General features: G+C 41.7%; 1 protein-coding gene across 2 annotated transcripts; it reads right to left on the bottom strand.

Moving 5' to 3' along the window:
* Nucleotides 1-1,404: 1,404 nt before the first annotated feature.
* On the bottom strand, nt 1,405-16,089 carry EEF1AKNMT (eEF1A lysine and N-terminal methyltransferase). 2 transcript variants are annotated; one of them, XM_032226399.1, is made up of 8 exons: nt 15,777-16,089; nt 12,546-13,299; nt 11,061-11,260; nt 9,944-10,139; nt 8,427-8,594; nt 6,137-6,349; nt 3,325-3,456; nt 1,405-2,488 (listed from the first exon to the last, which is right to left on the bottom strand). In XM_032226399.1, the coding sequence occupies exons 2-8, from the start codon at nt 13,192-13,194 to the stop codon at nt 2,214-2,216; spliced, it is 1,833 nt and encodes a 610-aa protein (XP_032082290.1). In that variant the 5' UTR covers nt 13,195-13,299; nt 15,777-16,089; the 3' UTR covers nt 1,405-2,213. The 2 variants fall into 2 exon arrangements, with proteins under 2 accessions (XP_032082290.1, XP_032082289.1); XM_032226398.1 differs by having other exon boundaries at nt 15,716-16,089.
* Between the last annotated feature and the right edge of the window lie 24 nt (nt 16,090-16,113).

Genomic DNA, 16,113 nt, shown 5'->3' on the forward strand with positions numbered 1-16,113 from the left:
GGCCAACATTTATCCCTTGACTGATGGTCAGCATGCTTTGGGGCCCAATGCAAAGTTTCTGCTAATCTTTAAAGGCCTGAATGGTTTTAAGGTAGGGTGTTTCCACAAGGAAGGAAAAAGCTTTCTCGGTTTTAGGGGTCTTTACATACAACACCTTCTCTCTTGGAAAAAAAAACATTATGCTGATGACTTTTTAGCTTTAAGACTAAAGGATTCTTCTTCTCCCAGTTTTAGATTTTATAAAGTTTCTGCTACAGGTAGTTCTCGACTTGTGATCAGTTGCATAATGACTGTTTGAAAATGCAATGGCCCTCCTGGGGAGGTTGTTTATGACCTGCATTCAAAATTCTGGTCAGCCTCCATGATTACATGATGAAAACATTCGGTACTCAGCAACTAGTTCACCTTTACAACTGCTTGCAGCATTCCACAGTCATATGATCTCATTTTACAACGAAAACTGGAATTTACTTCTGGTTTTGGGAAAAGCCACACCCACAGCAAAGCACTGGTTCACTTAACAACTCTGGTGAGTGTTTAGCAATCATGGCATTCATTTAACAACTGGTGTAAAAGAGATTATTTTACAACCATCACAACCTATGACTGTGGTAGGCAGGCTACATTATGCTTTTAAGTTGAGGACTACCTATATTGCTTTAAAGAATCGACTTATTAAAGTTAATGTAACTCTTAAAAGTAGTGGTATATATTTTGGGCTTGAAAAATATCAGATTATTTTAAAGAATTAACAGAGAGTGCTAAGCTCACATGAGGACCAAATAATTATGAATCATTTTCTAAATCTGCACAACCCTTCAAACGATCACTATTACAAATTCCTTCCTTATTGGAAACTTTGGTTATTGGTTGAATTAAAGCTACAATTTTAAAAAAAGCATTTGCCTTCCACTTATTTTTTTCAATTATGGAAAATATATTAATCAGGGACAATCAACAATCAGTTTCAAATCTGGTTACAACAAAAAAGCAATTATTTTATACTAGCTTAAGTATTTTGGCAGAAAACATCCCAGAAAGAAGACATATGTTTGTATTAGGAAACTGCCATTGCCAAAATGTCTGGTGAGCATGTGTATAATATACAGAAATTCTCTATTTTTTAATCAGAAGGAACTTTCTTATAGTGTCATGAAATTAAGGAAACTGAAGAATAAAAAATAGGCATTTTTCTGACAAGTTGAACAAGATCTAACACCATTTTATTAGCCAAGAATAGCTGTTCTAGCAAGCCAGAAACATTTTTCTTTGCAATCATGCTCTTTAATTCTACCTTAAATAAAAGCATGAACTCAATTGCAAATTGTTTCTTACATTGTCCAGTTTTATAAATGAGTGAGTCACAGCCATTTGAAGTGGGAAGTAACTTTTTTCTTCTTTAACGTAAAGCCTGACTATACTTTACTTCCCCTTGTTACAATTTTGGCAGTTTTCAGAATTTTTGCCCCTCCTGGGTATTTTCCAACTCATCAATTCTTGCTTTTGGAATTACACAATAGAGCTTATCACAAGGGCCCAGAAACAATGCAGGGAAGTTTCTGTCTAGACAGTGGTGTCTCAGAAGATGATGCAAAATAGAACTGGAGGATTCTACTTTGTAAAGGCCTCATCCTTGTCCCATACGTGTCAAAAAGGGAGTCACAAGTATGGTGCAAATCACTGTGTCATTGGAACAAACTCAAACATCTTTGTACAAATGGTAAGACTTTCAAAGAGATTCTCTCAAATATTACACTTTCCTATAAAACTGAAATAATCAATTTCATTATTTCCTTTTATAAATACTATAAATTCTTGCATTCGAGAATTTCACTTTCTGATAATTACTTTTCTTTTTCACTTTATCTTATATTTGTAACAAAACGATTTGATTCTAAAGAAAAGGGCATTTTTTTGTCTGCAGCTGATGTTAAACATTCAATGACGACAAAAAAGAGGCAAATTTAAACTAAGATGTTGCCCTAGAGAAACATTTTAGGGCACCTCTTCTTTCAAAATCAAAATCTCTCAATGAAAGGGTTTCCAATTCAGACACAAAGGTTTGGGCATTTCCTTTTCCTTCAACTTTTCAAATTGATGGCCCATCATTGTCCGGTATGCAAACATGGATCTTTAACTGATGTAACACAATACCCTCAGAATGCAATGGGCTATATTTCTTCTCTCCAACTGTCGCTGCAACATGTGGTTGTTCAAACCAGTTTTATTGTTTCCAGCATATCGGCCAGGATATAAGTGCTATCCCATTCTTGCCCAGGTTGCTGAAGTGCCTTCTCCAAAATCTGACCTTTCTCTTGAAGTTCTCTGGAAGATAATTTGACTTTACCCTGCTGTTGGCAAAAGATGACCTCATTTACTTCCCCTTCAATCTTCTGAGCGTAAAGTACAGGGAAAGTCTCTTTGAGGTCAGCCAAAACAGATCCTCGAAGCAAGCTATCTCGACATACCAGATTGAGAATAAAAATGCCTGCAGATAGAAAAAAAATAGAATATTTTAGCTTATTATTACAATCAGTGAGACTACATAACAGAGTATTTCCTTCTGGTGGAATCCCCTTCTTGCTTTCTATGTTCTTTTTTTAATATACAAAAAAACTAGCTGCTTTCTAATCACTAGATAGTATTGTAGTTTCACAGATAAACCCATGTTACATTCTGCTTTTTGCTAATATAAAACCTCTGTTATTTATTTCGTTACTTTTGTTCATGTTTTATTTCCTGCCTGACCACTGACAGACAAAGGCTAAAATCTCTAGCAATAGTTTTGCAAACCTTAACAACCTTGTAAGTAAGGTTTTTCTGAGGTCTGTAGAAATCTCTTCTGATATAGGCATGATTCACTTTTGCAAACTGGTATAATGAACAGCAGACCTGATGGTAGCAACCAATATAATTTTATGCAAGAGTCCCCTCAAACCAACACTCCTTGGACAAGTCTCTAGTCATCTTCTTGACTAGAATTTCTAATTTGATTCATCTCCTGAAAAGAGTTTGTTATTTAATACATTATCCAAAACTTTACTTATCCAATAAAGGCAATAAATGGTGACTCGATGTGTTCAGTAAAAACATGACACCATACAGAATTTTCTGTGTTGTGTAACAATAATCTCTTTATCTATTAACAGGTGACACTCTAATCATGTTATTGTTGTGGTACTGCAAGATTTCAAAGAATTTTTAAAAGTTCACTGATTCTAGAACAATTCATATCAGTTAGATCCAAATAAAAAGACAGGACATCTCCTTGAGGCAGTTCATCATTTTACTTTGCTCAGGCACTTACAATTGAGGGATTCTCACCTTCTGTTTTCAAAAGCGTTCTCACTTTCTGAAGAAAGGTTTTCTCCACAAAGGCTGGTGGTGGGCAGCTTATTCCCAAAGTTGAGTCCTTGCTATCCACATCAAACATTATTACGTCATAAGATGATGGAGCTGGGAAGGAAAGAGGAAAAAGTGGAGCAATATTTCTCACAAACTATCAGTAAGGATCATTAGAGCTTAATGTGTTGCCAATAACATTTGTGAAAACTATATATTTTGTTTTTCAACTCTACCATATTTTTCGGAGTATAAGACGCACCTTTTTTCTTCAAAAAAGAGGCTGAAAACCTGGGTGCGTCTTACACATCGATAACAGCATTTTTTGCCTCCCGAAGGCCCGCCCCTTCACTAAAATGGCCGTGGATACCCTTATGGGGGCTTTCAGAGAGCTCCTGGGGGCTGGGTAGGGCAGAAATGAGCAAAACATGGGCTGTTTTTGCCCCCTCCCCAGCCCCCAGCAGCACTCTATAAGCCTCCATAAGGCTATTCATGCCTTATTTTTAAAACAAGGGCCATTTTTGGGAGGTTTGCACAGTGCAAAAACTTTTTTTTCCTTTTGGAAAGCTCTTTAACTGATTGATGAGAATTACATTGATCAAGTGCTGTGCCAGCAGAAACAAAGTCTTAGGTGCTGCAGATTGTCAGCAATTTCCTTCTCCAGCACATGGATAAATACACCTGGAAACATCTACCTACCTACCTAAACCTACTCTCTCCTTCTCTCTCCCTACCTATCTACTGTATTTTTCTCTTTCTCTCTCTATCCCTCTACCTACCAACCTACCTACTCTCTCTCTCTCTCCCTATCTGCTGTATTTCTCTCCCTCTCTCTCTATCCCTTTACCTACCTACCTACCTACCTACCTTCCTTCTCTCTTTCTCTCTCTCTACCTACCTACTGTATTTCTCTCCCTCTGTATCCCTCTATCTACCTCCTTTTTAAAAAAAAAATGCCTCTTATACTTCGGTGCGTCTTATACTCCGAAAAATACGGTATTTGCTTTGTGGTGTTACATACAAGAAAATAAGACTTTTTGCCTAAAAAAAATCCCAATTCATGGCATTCACAAGAGCAGCAAAAAAAACAAAACCATTTTACCCACACTGGCCCTACCCAGAAATATTTTCATGATGAACATTTGCACTTCAGAATATTATCCCAATTACATCAGCTATTGAAACATACCCAGCTCAATATCTCCCTCTTTAGGTATTATCTATCACATTAGATAATCACTGCTGTAGACTTTGCTAAATAGAACCAAAGTCAAAGGCAATTGAGAAACATTTTACCTAACTGCATTTAATACACATCCTTCTTTTTTGGTTGATTGATGTGTTTATCTACTGACCAGAATTTCCCATAAAACATCTCATTTCCCATATAATTAATTACAAATTATCCTAGAAATCAGATGCATATTGCTTGCATCAAAAAAGTTGTGATATCAAACTAAGCACAATCATCACTTATCTTAACTGAATACTTTGAAAAAACAAGCTAAATATACTTATGTTTCAGAGGTCATAGTTCAATGAAATGGGTCTATGACAATTCACCACAGCGAACTCACCACAATAGCAGTTAGATTTATATATACCACTTCATAGGGCTTTCAGCCCTCTCTAAGCGGTTTACAGAGTCAGCATATCGCCCCCACAGTCTGGGTCCTCATTTCACCCACCTCGGAAGGATGGAAGGCTGAGTCAACCTTGAGCCGGTGAGATTTGAACTGCCGAACTGCAGATAGCAGTCAGCTGAAGTGGCCTGCAGTACTGCACCCTAACCACTGCGCCACCTCGGCACAGCCAACTTGACGTGGCTAACCCAACATGGCCATCTCGCCACAGGACAAGAGTTACATTAATATCAAAGAATTGGTGGAATAAAATCATTAAAGAAATGATGCAAAAGGAGGGGCATAATGAAATGTGAAGAGTAAAAATTAAAATAATTTTCATTTATTTATTATTTTGAGTCATGAAATAGAATTGGTAAATTGTCCCGCGGCGAGTTTCCCATAGCAAGTTGGCCCGCAGTGAGTTGGCTATTGCAAGTTGGCCGCAGCAAGTTGGCAGTGCCAAGTTGTCCCATTCCCCAAGTTTCCAAATTTCCAAGTTTAATAAAATTTGTATGCCGCCCACTCCCATTGGGACTCTGGGTGGCTCACAACAAGACAAAAAAACATTTAAAATTAAAAAACAGAAAATACAATATTAAAATTAAAGATCATCCATTCCATCTAAGCGGGGCTGGATATCAATCAAAAGCCCCAGGCCTGCCGGAACAGCCAGGTCTTGACGGCTTTACGGAAGGCCGGGAGAGTGGTAAGGGTCCGGATCCCTGCGGGTAGATCGTTCCACAGGGCCGGCGCAGCAACAGAGAAGGCCCTCCCCCGGGGAGCCGCCAGCCGGCATTGTCCGGTTGACAGCACCCGGAGGAGGCCCAACCTGTGCGATCTTGTTGGTCGTTGGGAGGTAAGCGGCAGGAGACGGTCTCTCAGGCGGTCCCCAATGAAGTACCACATTTTCTGAGCTACGCTGTTACCATCCTAATTATGATTCATACAAATACAGTAATATAACTGCTAAAATATCCAGAATAGAAGGGTGTTCTTTTAATTTGTTTTCTTCTTGAACCATTATATGCTCAAAATAACTCATTTTAATTAAACAAAAGAGTAAGAGCAGTACAGGTGCTTGTCAGAAAGTCAAAGGACGCAAACAACGCTAAGAGATGCACCATCTATAAATCATGACTTGAGTGGGGACTGATCTAAGAGGTCATTACCTTTTGCTGTAAGATCGGCGACGTAAACTAAGCCATCTGCAATGTGGATTTTTAGTCTGTCTCCTGGTGAGAAACCAAACCAGCGGGTAGCCACTTCCAGCATGGCAGAATCAATCTCCACTACATCAACAGAGCACTGCAGGAAGTAGTCATGAAGGAAGAGGGGGAGGCTGCCACCACCCAGGCCAATCACAAGCATGTGGATCTGGGCTTCTGAAAACAACACACGGAATAGTTATGAACTGGAAGCACAACTAACAGTGTCCTGCTCTGAAGAGGGAGTGGAATGGAATTTATTATTTATATGCCGCCCTTCTCCGGGAGGACTCAGGGCGGCAAACAATCCAAAAAGGGAAAGGGGAACATCAAAAACGAAATACAAATAATAAAAATAAGCAACAGTCACACAACCATACATGTCGAGAGGGGAGGGAACTCATCACCCCCAGGCCTGCCGGCAAAGCCAGGTTTTGACGGCTTTTCGGAAGGCCTGGAGAGAGGTGAGGGTCCGAATCCCTGCGGGGAGTTCGTTCCAGAGGGCCGGAGCTGCCACAGAGAAGGCCCTCCCCCGGGTAGTAGCCAGATGGCATTGGCTGGTGGACGGAACCCGGAGGAGGCCAACCCTGTGAGATCCCATGAGTGCGGCATGGGGATACTTCTGCATCATAATTCTCAGTGTTAGGCTTGCAAAGTCCAAACTTTTTATAGCTCTGTTATAGTCACTCTGATAACTCAGGGGGCAATTTATTTAAGAGCAGAAAAGAAGGCAAGTCCTTCTTAAGATCAGGAATGATTCAAACTGTTCAAAGTTAGCGTAGCAAGAATAAGCTAAGATCAATGTAGAGATGTTATTAACCCCTTTTTTTATTTCTTTTTTCTCAATATATTTTAGACTGTGTTTGTTAAAAATCTATACCGTGTACGGGCTCTGGGAAGTCGGGGGGGGGGAGGGAGGTGGGGCGTTGGGGGGGATGGTGGGGGGAGGGAGGGATATACACTAGGTTAGAGACAATGTGTTAGATTTCAGTGTAATGCGACTTCACATGTATACTGCTTTTCTGTAATTTCTCTGTAAAAATAGGATAAGTTAAGTACATTGACATATAGTGGAGGTACACCAAGGGGAGGAGGAGAGGGATAGAAGAAAGATGGGTAGAGAGGGCGGAAGAGAGGATGGGAGGGAGGGGGAGAAGGAAGAGAGGGAGTGGCTCGGGAGAGAGGAGTGGTAGAGGGGGAGGGGAAGTAGGGTAGAGGGGGATGATGGAGGGAAGATAGTAAGTTGGAGGGGGGTGGAAGAAAGAGGTGTACGGAGAGTGGAAGATGTATATTGGCTTTCTATTTTTTGGGCTATTGTTGACAAGAGGAATTGCTGCGATTATTGTTTAATGTTGTATGGCTCTGGCTATGCACAGTATATATGTGAGTGGATGAAAATGAAAAAAATGGAAAATAAAAACCTAAAAAAAAAAAGAAAAAAAAAGAAGGCAAGTCCATTGTTCCATATTCCGATTTTCCAAGGTTGCACTTCAGTCCATTCCCTGGGGCCCCAAATAACCCAGTAGTGCTAGATACAGCTGCTGATAAAGATACCTCTGTTTTTAAAGAATCCCTCCTTGGAGGAGTATGTGTCAATAGCCATACCACAATGCAGCTAGATCAGTTCTGTATAAGGCAAGCTGCAGCCAAGCTGTAGGGTTACCAGAGCTGGGAATGAAAAATCAATATAATAGATAACAAATGATAGGGCAAGAAAGATCTACAGAAAACTCTTAAGCCTTTGCTGCCACTTAACGACCATGTGGATTTTCAGAGTTCAGATCTGAAGTCTATAAGTTTTGGTTATATGTAGAGCAGCCCTAAACACAGATGGATGAGAAAAAAAATTGGATGAAAAAATAAGATAATTTGCTGCGAATTTTTGGAGCTGGGGGGGGGGGGGGGCCTGAACAAATTACTGCAGCTTTAATTTTGCGTCTGGATGCTTACAGATAAAAATGGGGGGGGATATAAAAATAAAAAAAAACACATTAAAATTTCACAACATACATACAGCTTAGAGTGGGGCTGGATAAACTCAATAGCCCCAGGCCTGCCAGAACAGCCAGGTCTTAATCGCTTTGCGGAAGGCCGGAAGAGTAGTAAGGGTCCGGATCTCCACGGGGAGATCGTTCCATAGGGCTGTGCATAGATAATATCCACCCAGATGTTGCTGATCGTTCCATATTTAACTATTACTGACAGGGATATGACATAAATTCACTTAAAAATCGGTTCTGTGGCTTCTACTCACGTGGAAGACCTTCAGGGTTTTTCAGCAAGCACAGTCCTGCAACCATAGTTCTGTGGTGAGCACAACACAAGTAACTTTTGTCAATGGCCGGACAGGCAGCTTCAGCATCAGATTTGAAATGGTCCCTAGGGGCAACTTTCTTCTTCTTCTTCGGCTTCTGCTTGTTACCTGGACAAAGAAAACACAGCAAATTTAGATGGACAAGCCATATGAATTATCGTAACTATAAAAAAGGGGGAGGGATAGTCTGATTATTGAACTTATCCGGAATAGGAGACAACTACTCAAAATACTCCATCGCTCCCCAAAGGGACACTTCCCCACAATGGGTCACGATTGGAATCCTATCTCTTTCTCCCAAAATAGCAGTTCTGATCATTTTGTTTTCAACGGTTCACAGACAAATGCGCGCTCGACAAAAGCGCGGCGACGAAACCGTGGCAACAAAAACCGTGAGTTCGAAATTGTGCCGATGAATGAGCGCAGAAGCACGCTGACAACAGCGCGCCTTCAACAAACAATAACAACCGAATAACCCTAACCCTAACCAGAACCTAACCCTTACCTTAACTGAAATCGCACTTTTGTGGGCCGCGTGTATGACGTCGCGGTTTTTGTCGCCGCGGTTTCATCGCCGCGCTTTTGACGTGCGCGCATTTGTCCGGTCACGGTTTTCAACAACTTACTAATTTCAAAGCAGGCTGGAATTCATTTTTGTTCACTAGATGGCTGTGCATAGATAATATCCACCTGGATGTTGCTGATTTATAACTCTTGACAAACAAGTAGTAGTCAGGGATGCTGAGAGTTGAACAACATTCAAAGGGCCTTAAATTCATTTGGTAGAGAAGACTGATATGGATTTGCACATCTTAAAACATGAGGTGCTAAATAGGAGGGACAGCAGTGTTGATACTTAATGGTTCACCGACTGAACCGCGCCCGACTAAACCGCGTCGCTGACGTCATCAAAAGGGCAACAACAGCGCAGAGACAGAAGCACGCTGTAAACCCTAAACCTAAAATTAACCCCTAAACCTAACCCTCCTAAACCTAAACCTAACCCTTAACCTAACCCTAAACCTAACCCTACACCTAACCCTACACCTAACCCTTAACCTAACCCTAAACCTTAACCTAACCCTTAACCGAACCCTAAACCTAACCCTAAACCTAACCCTAAACCTAACCCTTACCTTAAGTTGAATCGGCTTGCTTTCAAAGCGCTATTTAAAGTGCCCTTCTTTCTCCGCGCTGGCTGTTGTCGCCCTGTTGATGACGTCAGCGACGCGGTTTAGTCGAGCGCGGTTTTGACGGGTCATGGTACTTAATAATTCAAAAACATTGCCTTACCTTACTAGCCTGCTTCTTTCTACCATTTCCTTAAATTGATCCACAGAAAGCTGGAGAGAAAAGTGGGGCTGTGCAGTACGCGCCTCCCACCTGTACTAGGCCTCCTCGCAACCCCATTCTAAAAGACAGCAGCCCATAGTTGGTAGCCGCAGCTTTAATTTCACCTTTGTGGGATCCCCTGGATGAAAGCCTTGCTTCGGACTGCACTATATTCCTGTTGCTGAGGAAGATGAGGCGACGGAAATAGAAAGCACCACTTCCTTTGACGTCTTCAATAACATACTCCCCGCTAAAAGGACTAGTATCAGTATGCTGGATGGTGCGGATCCCAATGTCTCCGTCCACAGACAGAAATGGCACCTGCAACAACAGAAGGCGATCTAATGATGCTACCATCCCACAGAGTTTCTTCAAAGATCGGGGGAACAGAATATCATGCATATTATAAATGCCATCTACTCTGCCTACCTGATACTATGATCACCACTTTCTAGGGCAGTGTTTCTCAACCTTGGCAACTTGAAGATGTCCGGACTTCAACTCCCAGAATTCCCCAGCCAGCATTCGCTGGCTGGGGAATTCTGGGAGTTGAAGTCCGGACATCTTCAAGTTGCCAAGGTTGAGAAACACTGGCCTACAGTATGTTTTAACATTCCTTTCCATGCTGAGATACCTACAAGGTTGAGAAACACTGTTCTAGGGTCTTAGATTTGTGGTAGTCTTTACTGAGATGGCAGAAAAAAGATTTTGACGCTGTGTTTTTGGTATTTCTTATAGGCACGAGGCACTGCCGAATTTATTTTAAGTATCAATTTCTCTTGATCACCTAACCTTCCTAAAACGTTTTAAGGTATCTGGCTTGAATAGACCCATATTTTGCTATCACACACAAACTGAAGTTTAAGTACTAGGCCAAGACAGCTGATTGCTGTTCCTCCCTGCTCTAGCAGCAGCAATAGTCAGGAGGTCCTGAGCAGCCTTTGTTTCTGCAGAAGAAATATCATGGAACAAATTAATTTGGCCTCTGCTATACAAAGAGGTTATCAAATTCATACAGCATTGCTCAAAACCATTACATCATCACTGAGAAATTAAAGGAGGAAAAAAAAATTACCAGTCATATAGCTTCTGAATATTAGTTGCTAAAAGTATCAGCAAGGAAGTGCTACTATAATTTCATCCTGCTTGTTGGCTTCCCCTAGGTATTCAGTGGTCACTGCTAGAGAAGATCAGAGAGCTAAACAGACCTTTTACTGGTCATTAGCCAGACAAAAGACATACCTGCTGCTGAGCTGGAAGCCCAGCGGGGGCCAGTTCCATCACTTTTTCTGACAGTTCTGCCTGGATGGCTCCCATGTTGTCATAGTGTTGATTTCTATGTAGGGCCACAGTTACCAGACGCCAAAATCCTGCACTCACGGCCAACTGCTTCCGTCCCTCCTCCGTCCCAAAGAGCCACTCAGTTTCTCTGCCCTGTGGGACTAGATCAGGCAACAGAAGAGATTTGTGCTCATCAAAAATATAGACCTTTCAATACACATATTTCAATTTAACGAGTTATGTAAAGGAGAACAAATTTTCTGTTCTCATGTTACAGCTTATTGCTTTCCTTGGTAATTCACTTTGTTAACCATAATTCTTAACATTTATCCTTATGTAAAGCTTTGATCAACTTTCTTAGAATAATATATTATATTCAATTATTCACAATTAATCATATATTGGAAATAGCAATAGCAGTTAGCAATAGCAGTTAGACTTATATACCGCTTCATAGGGCTTTCAGCCCTCTCTAAGCGGTTTACAGAGTCAGCATATCGCCCCCACAGTGTGGGTCCTCATTTCACCCACCTCGGAAGGATGGAAGGCTGAGTCAACCTCTGAGCCGGTGAGATCTGAACCGCTGAACTGCAGATAACAGCCAGCTGAAGTGGCCTGCAGAACTGCACCCTAACCACCGCACCATCTCGGTGAGAGTATATTCACAATGTCAAATATTTTAGAAGCAAATGCTGGGAATATTAAAATATTTTATCCACCAAAATAAGGGCAAGCAAAATATATAAAAATCATCATTTGTTAGAAACTGCAGCAATTATTATATTGATAACTATTTTGGGAGTTAGAATATCAATCATCAGAATATGAATTGATACTTGAAAACAATATTGTGATACAGAATGTTAATCATTTTCAATTAGTTTTTCCTGTCTGGTATGAACTTTCTGATATGAACCTATTCATAAGTTGCTACTTTGTTCTTTGGGGATGAAAGAAGGTAAGTTCATAGAGAGAAAAATCCTAAAGGCCATTTGCTAATTAGCACCCATAATCCCATAAACATTTGAATAGATTTTGCTACCCTGCCAAATTCTGCCCTTCGGTATATCTGAAAAAACTTCACATTTTGCTCAACAATATTAGTAATGTTTGATTACTAATTACTAGGAGCCGAGGTGGCGCAGTGGGTAGAGTGCAGTATTGCAGGCCACTTCAGCTGACTGATATCTGCAGTTCAGCAGTTCAAATCTCACTGGCTCAGGTTGACTCAGCCTTCCATCCTTCCAAGGTGGGTAAAATGAGGACCCAGACTGTGGGGACGATATGCTGACTCTGTAAACCGCTTAGAGAGGGCTGAAAGCCGTATGAAGTGGTATATAAGTCTAACTGCTATTGCTGAAGAGAATCTAAAGATAGAATCTTGGGTTGTTTGAGTTGTATTTGATTTCCAATATAATGGGCTGAATAAGGAACGCATTAACTCACTGATAAAGATGGCAAATTGTTTGTCCTGTGACACTTTCACCTTTGGGCTATGCACTACATGTAAAGTATACCGGGCTCGGCCAGTGTCTTTGCTGCAGAGATCCAGAGAGATGGTCCCTACATTGGAGTTCTTATTGAGTTGATTCTGCAGCAGAGAATAGTGTTGCCTCTCCTTCACTGCATCAATTAGATGCTCGCTGTTCTTGAACCGGGCAGGTTTCTCTTGGGCTTCCGTAGAGAGCTCCAAAATGCATAAAACTGAGCCAGGGACTGGTCTTAACTTTGTCATAACATAAACAAAGACAGGCAAAGCAAATTCTTGTTCTGAAGGTCCTGTTTTCTGGCCAGGGACTTGATGTACTCGAACCATCCAACCTTTCCGAGAGAAATATTCCACGGCTGCCTTCAATACGTGCGCCTGAGCCAAGGAGACACATAGGTAACGCCCCCCAAATTGCAAGACACGGCCAATTTCAGCAAACATTCTTTCAGCTCTATTCAGAGTGGTTTCTTCTTCATCAGTCAGGAGAGCATCAAGAGTGCCTTTATCAAACACCACCTGGAAATGCTCATCAGGGAAATCCATTTGCAGTACATCCATTACCATGTAAGTCATTTTGGGCCTCAGTTGTGTGCTGCGTTCCTGCATCTGCTTAACAACCCGTTCGTTAATGTCCACACTGACGATATCGTGATGGCCTTCATCATACAGCTGCTCACTGAGTTGTGAATTACCACAGCCAACAACAAGAATCTAGCGGAAAAGCATGAGAGAAATGTCATGTTCCTTTTAGGGATGTCAAAATTATTCCTTACGTTCAAGGTTCAAGGTTCATTTTATTTATATGCCGCCCTATTCCCGGCGGGGCTCAGGGCATCGCACAAACCCAAGGAGGGAAAGGGAAACGCAAAAACTACAACAAAAAGTACAGGGCATTTAAAACAACCAACAGCCACACGATTCGAGAGGGGAAGGGAACTCATCGACCCCAGGCCTGCCGACACAGCCAGGTTTTAATGGCTTTTTGGAAGGCCTGGAGAGAGGTGAGGGTCCGAATCTCTGCGGGGAGCTCGTTCCAAAGGGCCGGAGCCACCACAGAGAAGGCCCTCCCCCGGGTAGTAGCCAGATGACATTGGCTAGTAGACGGAACTAGAGTTTTTTCAGGTAGTTTATACAAAGAGTTCTAGCATCTGGCCCTCAAAGCAAGTAAAACATATTGAAACTAAAATGAAAGTAGGTCCTAGATAATTTGTATACACTTCACTGGATATTTTGAAATAAATCTCATGAAACTAATGAAGAGAAATATAATTGTAGGAAGGTCAATTTGGAAAAAGTTGGAAGTTTACACCGTAACGTATCAAAATGTATCATGAAAGCTCAGTCCATGCAAAATCCATACGTTTACATTTCAGCTTAAAGTAGAGTTGGGAAAGACGTTAGCATCCCATAATTTCTCATCCACATATGCAAAAAGTGGAACAGGAATAAAGGGATATTTATATTATATTACACTACATCAATTGTGCGTATAGATCACATACTGCGAGGTGGTGCAGTGGGTAGAGTGCAGTACTGCAGGCCACTTCAGCTGACTGCTCTCTGCAGTTCAGCGGTTCAAATCTCACCAGCTCAGGGTTGACTCAGCCTTCCATCCTTCCGAGGTGGGTAAAATGAGGACCCAGATTGTGGGGGCGATATGCTGACTCTGTAAACCGCTTAGAGAGGGCTAAAAGCCCTATGAAGCGGTATATAAGTCTAGCTGCTATTGCTATTGCTACTGTACAGCAAGTAAGACATTTGAAGCAGCTAAGCATATTTCAACTAAAAAGACTTCCTGACTTCCTACATGATGAATTAAAAAAAACCCAGCCTACCTCTTGGCTTATAACTTAAAAGACGTAAGGCAAAAGATTATTTTTTAACTCTTATTATTTCAGTCTACATTCAATCGGATGGAGGTGGAGGGAGAAGAAATAACATCTTTTCTGTGAAGCCTGCAGTTATCCAAGAGATTAAAACAGCCAGAGACATAAAACAAGAGCTCAGCAATTTTTAAAACTTTCACCTGCATGGCTTTGATGCCAGTATTTGTAAGAAATTTTGTCTTTAAAACTGTTTTATTTCATTTTTCATTTTATACAATCACTTATATACTGTGCATAAAAAAAAAATTCCACCATAAAAAACCAACATAACACTTCAATCCCCCATACACCCTTTCTTCTCCCCCTCCAACTTTCATTTCTCCCCTCCAACATTCCCCTCTTCTACTTCCCTTCCCCCTCAGACATCTCCCCTTCCCTCCATCTCACCCTCCTTACATTCCCCTCTCACTCCCTCTTTACTTCTCCCTCTTCTTTCCCTCTACTCCTGACTTTGGTGTATCTCTACAATTCATTAATCTGTTCAGTTTATATTTTGCACTAAAATTAAGAAAAATTAAAAAAAGAGAGAAAATAAAAGAGAAAAAGAAAAAAAAAAGAAATTTGTAAGAAATTTTGTAGCACATACATACCTGTATGCATCTTGGGATTTCTTACATTCTGCATCTTTCATATTGTAAAACTGAGCCTGCCTTGCTAGTATTAATCTGTCAGCTACCAAATCAAACACATTTAAAAAAATCAACATTTTTCGCCATCCTGTGCCTAAGTAGAACAAAACCAGGAATTATCAGAATCCTTATGGCTTGTGGTAAGAGATCGGGGCTGTCTGCATTGCTTTCACCCAAGCTGATCAGGACTGAGATTTTAAAAACTATAGTAGATATTAGGTGGCCAATCTGAGGCCCTCTTGACATTACAAGGCAACTGAAAAGGTGGCGATTAGTTAGTGGTTTAGCGCAGGGGTCCAACCTTGGGAACTTTAAGACTTGTGGACTTCAACTCCCAGAGTTCCTCAGCCAGCAAAGCTGGCTGAGGAACTCTGGGAGTTGTAGTCCACAGGTCTTAAAGTTCCCAAGATTGGAGACCCCTGGTTTAAGTGCATTGTGATGTACATCCAGCCGAGGTGGCTAATTTATATTTTAAGTGAGTCGAATGTCACTCCGAAAGATAGCTTGATCATGAAAACTCCTCGGGAGCCGAGTAACGCCTCCGGCCGAACCAAGTTTATGCCCTGCCCACGTGCTCTCCTTCCCCCCTAACTTCGGTTTATCGCGTCTCACCGAGTCCCGCGGGCGCAGGTACCGCCCCAAAGTCGGCCCGAGTCCCGACCACTCCCCGTACCACTCAAAGGCGCGCTCGCCTCGCTTCCGAAAGAACCCGTCCCAATACTCCGACGAAGCGAAGTCTCGAGCGTCTCTGGGTAGCAACCGCAACGCCTCCATAGCTGAAGCCACGGGAAGGCAATCCCGGAAGCCCTCTCCCCCCCCTAAAAAACCAACAACACTCAAACCGGAAGTGCCCTCGGGGGTCTTCATCTTCCCACACACCCCCAACCTCTCCGAGTCCGTCCTCTACGTTCAAAGCTCATTGATTGGTCAAGGCTTCCTTCCATCTTGGCTTTTTACGTCCAATGGATTTGAGAATTTGCAATAGGTCCCTCCCTCCACCTTGGCTTTTT

The sequence above is a fragment of the Thamnophis elegans genome, chromosome 11 (genome assembly GCF_009769535.1).
Source record: "Thamnophis elegans isolate rThaEle1 chromosome 11, rThaEle1.pri, whole genome shotgun sequence".
In the NCBI taxonomy this organism is placed as follows: Eukaryota; Metazoa; Chordata; class Lepidosauria; order Squamata; family Colubridae; genus Thamnophis; species Thamnophis elegans.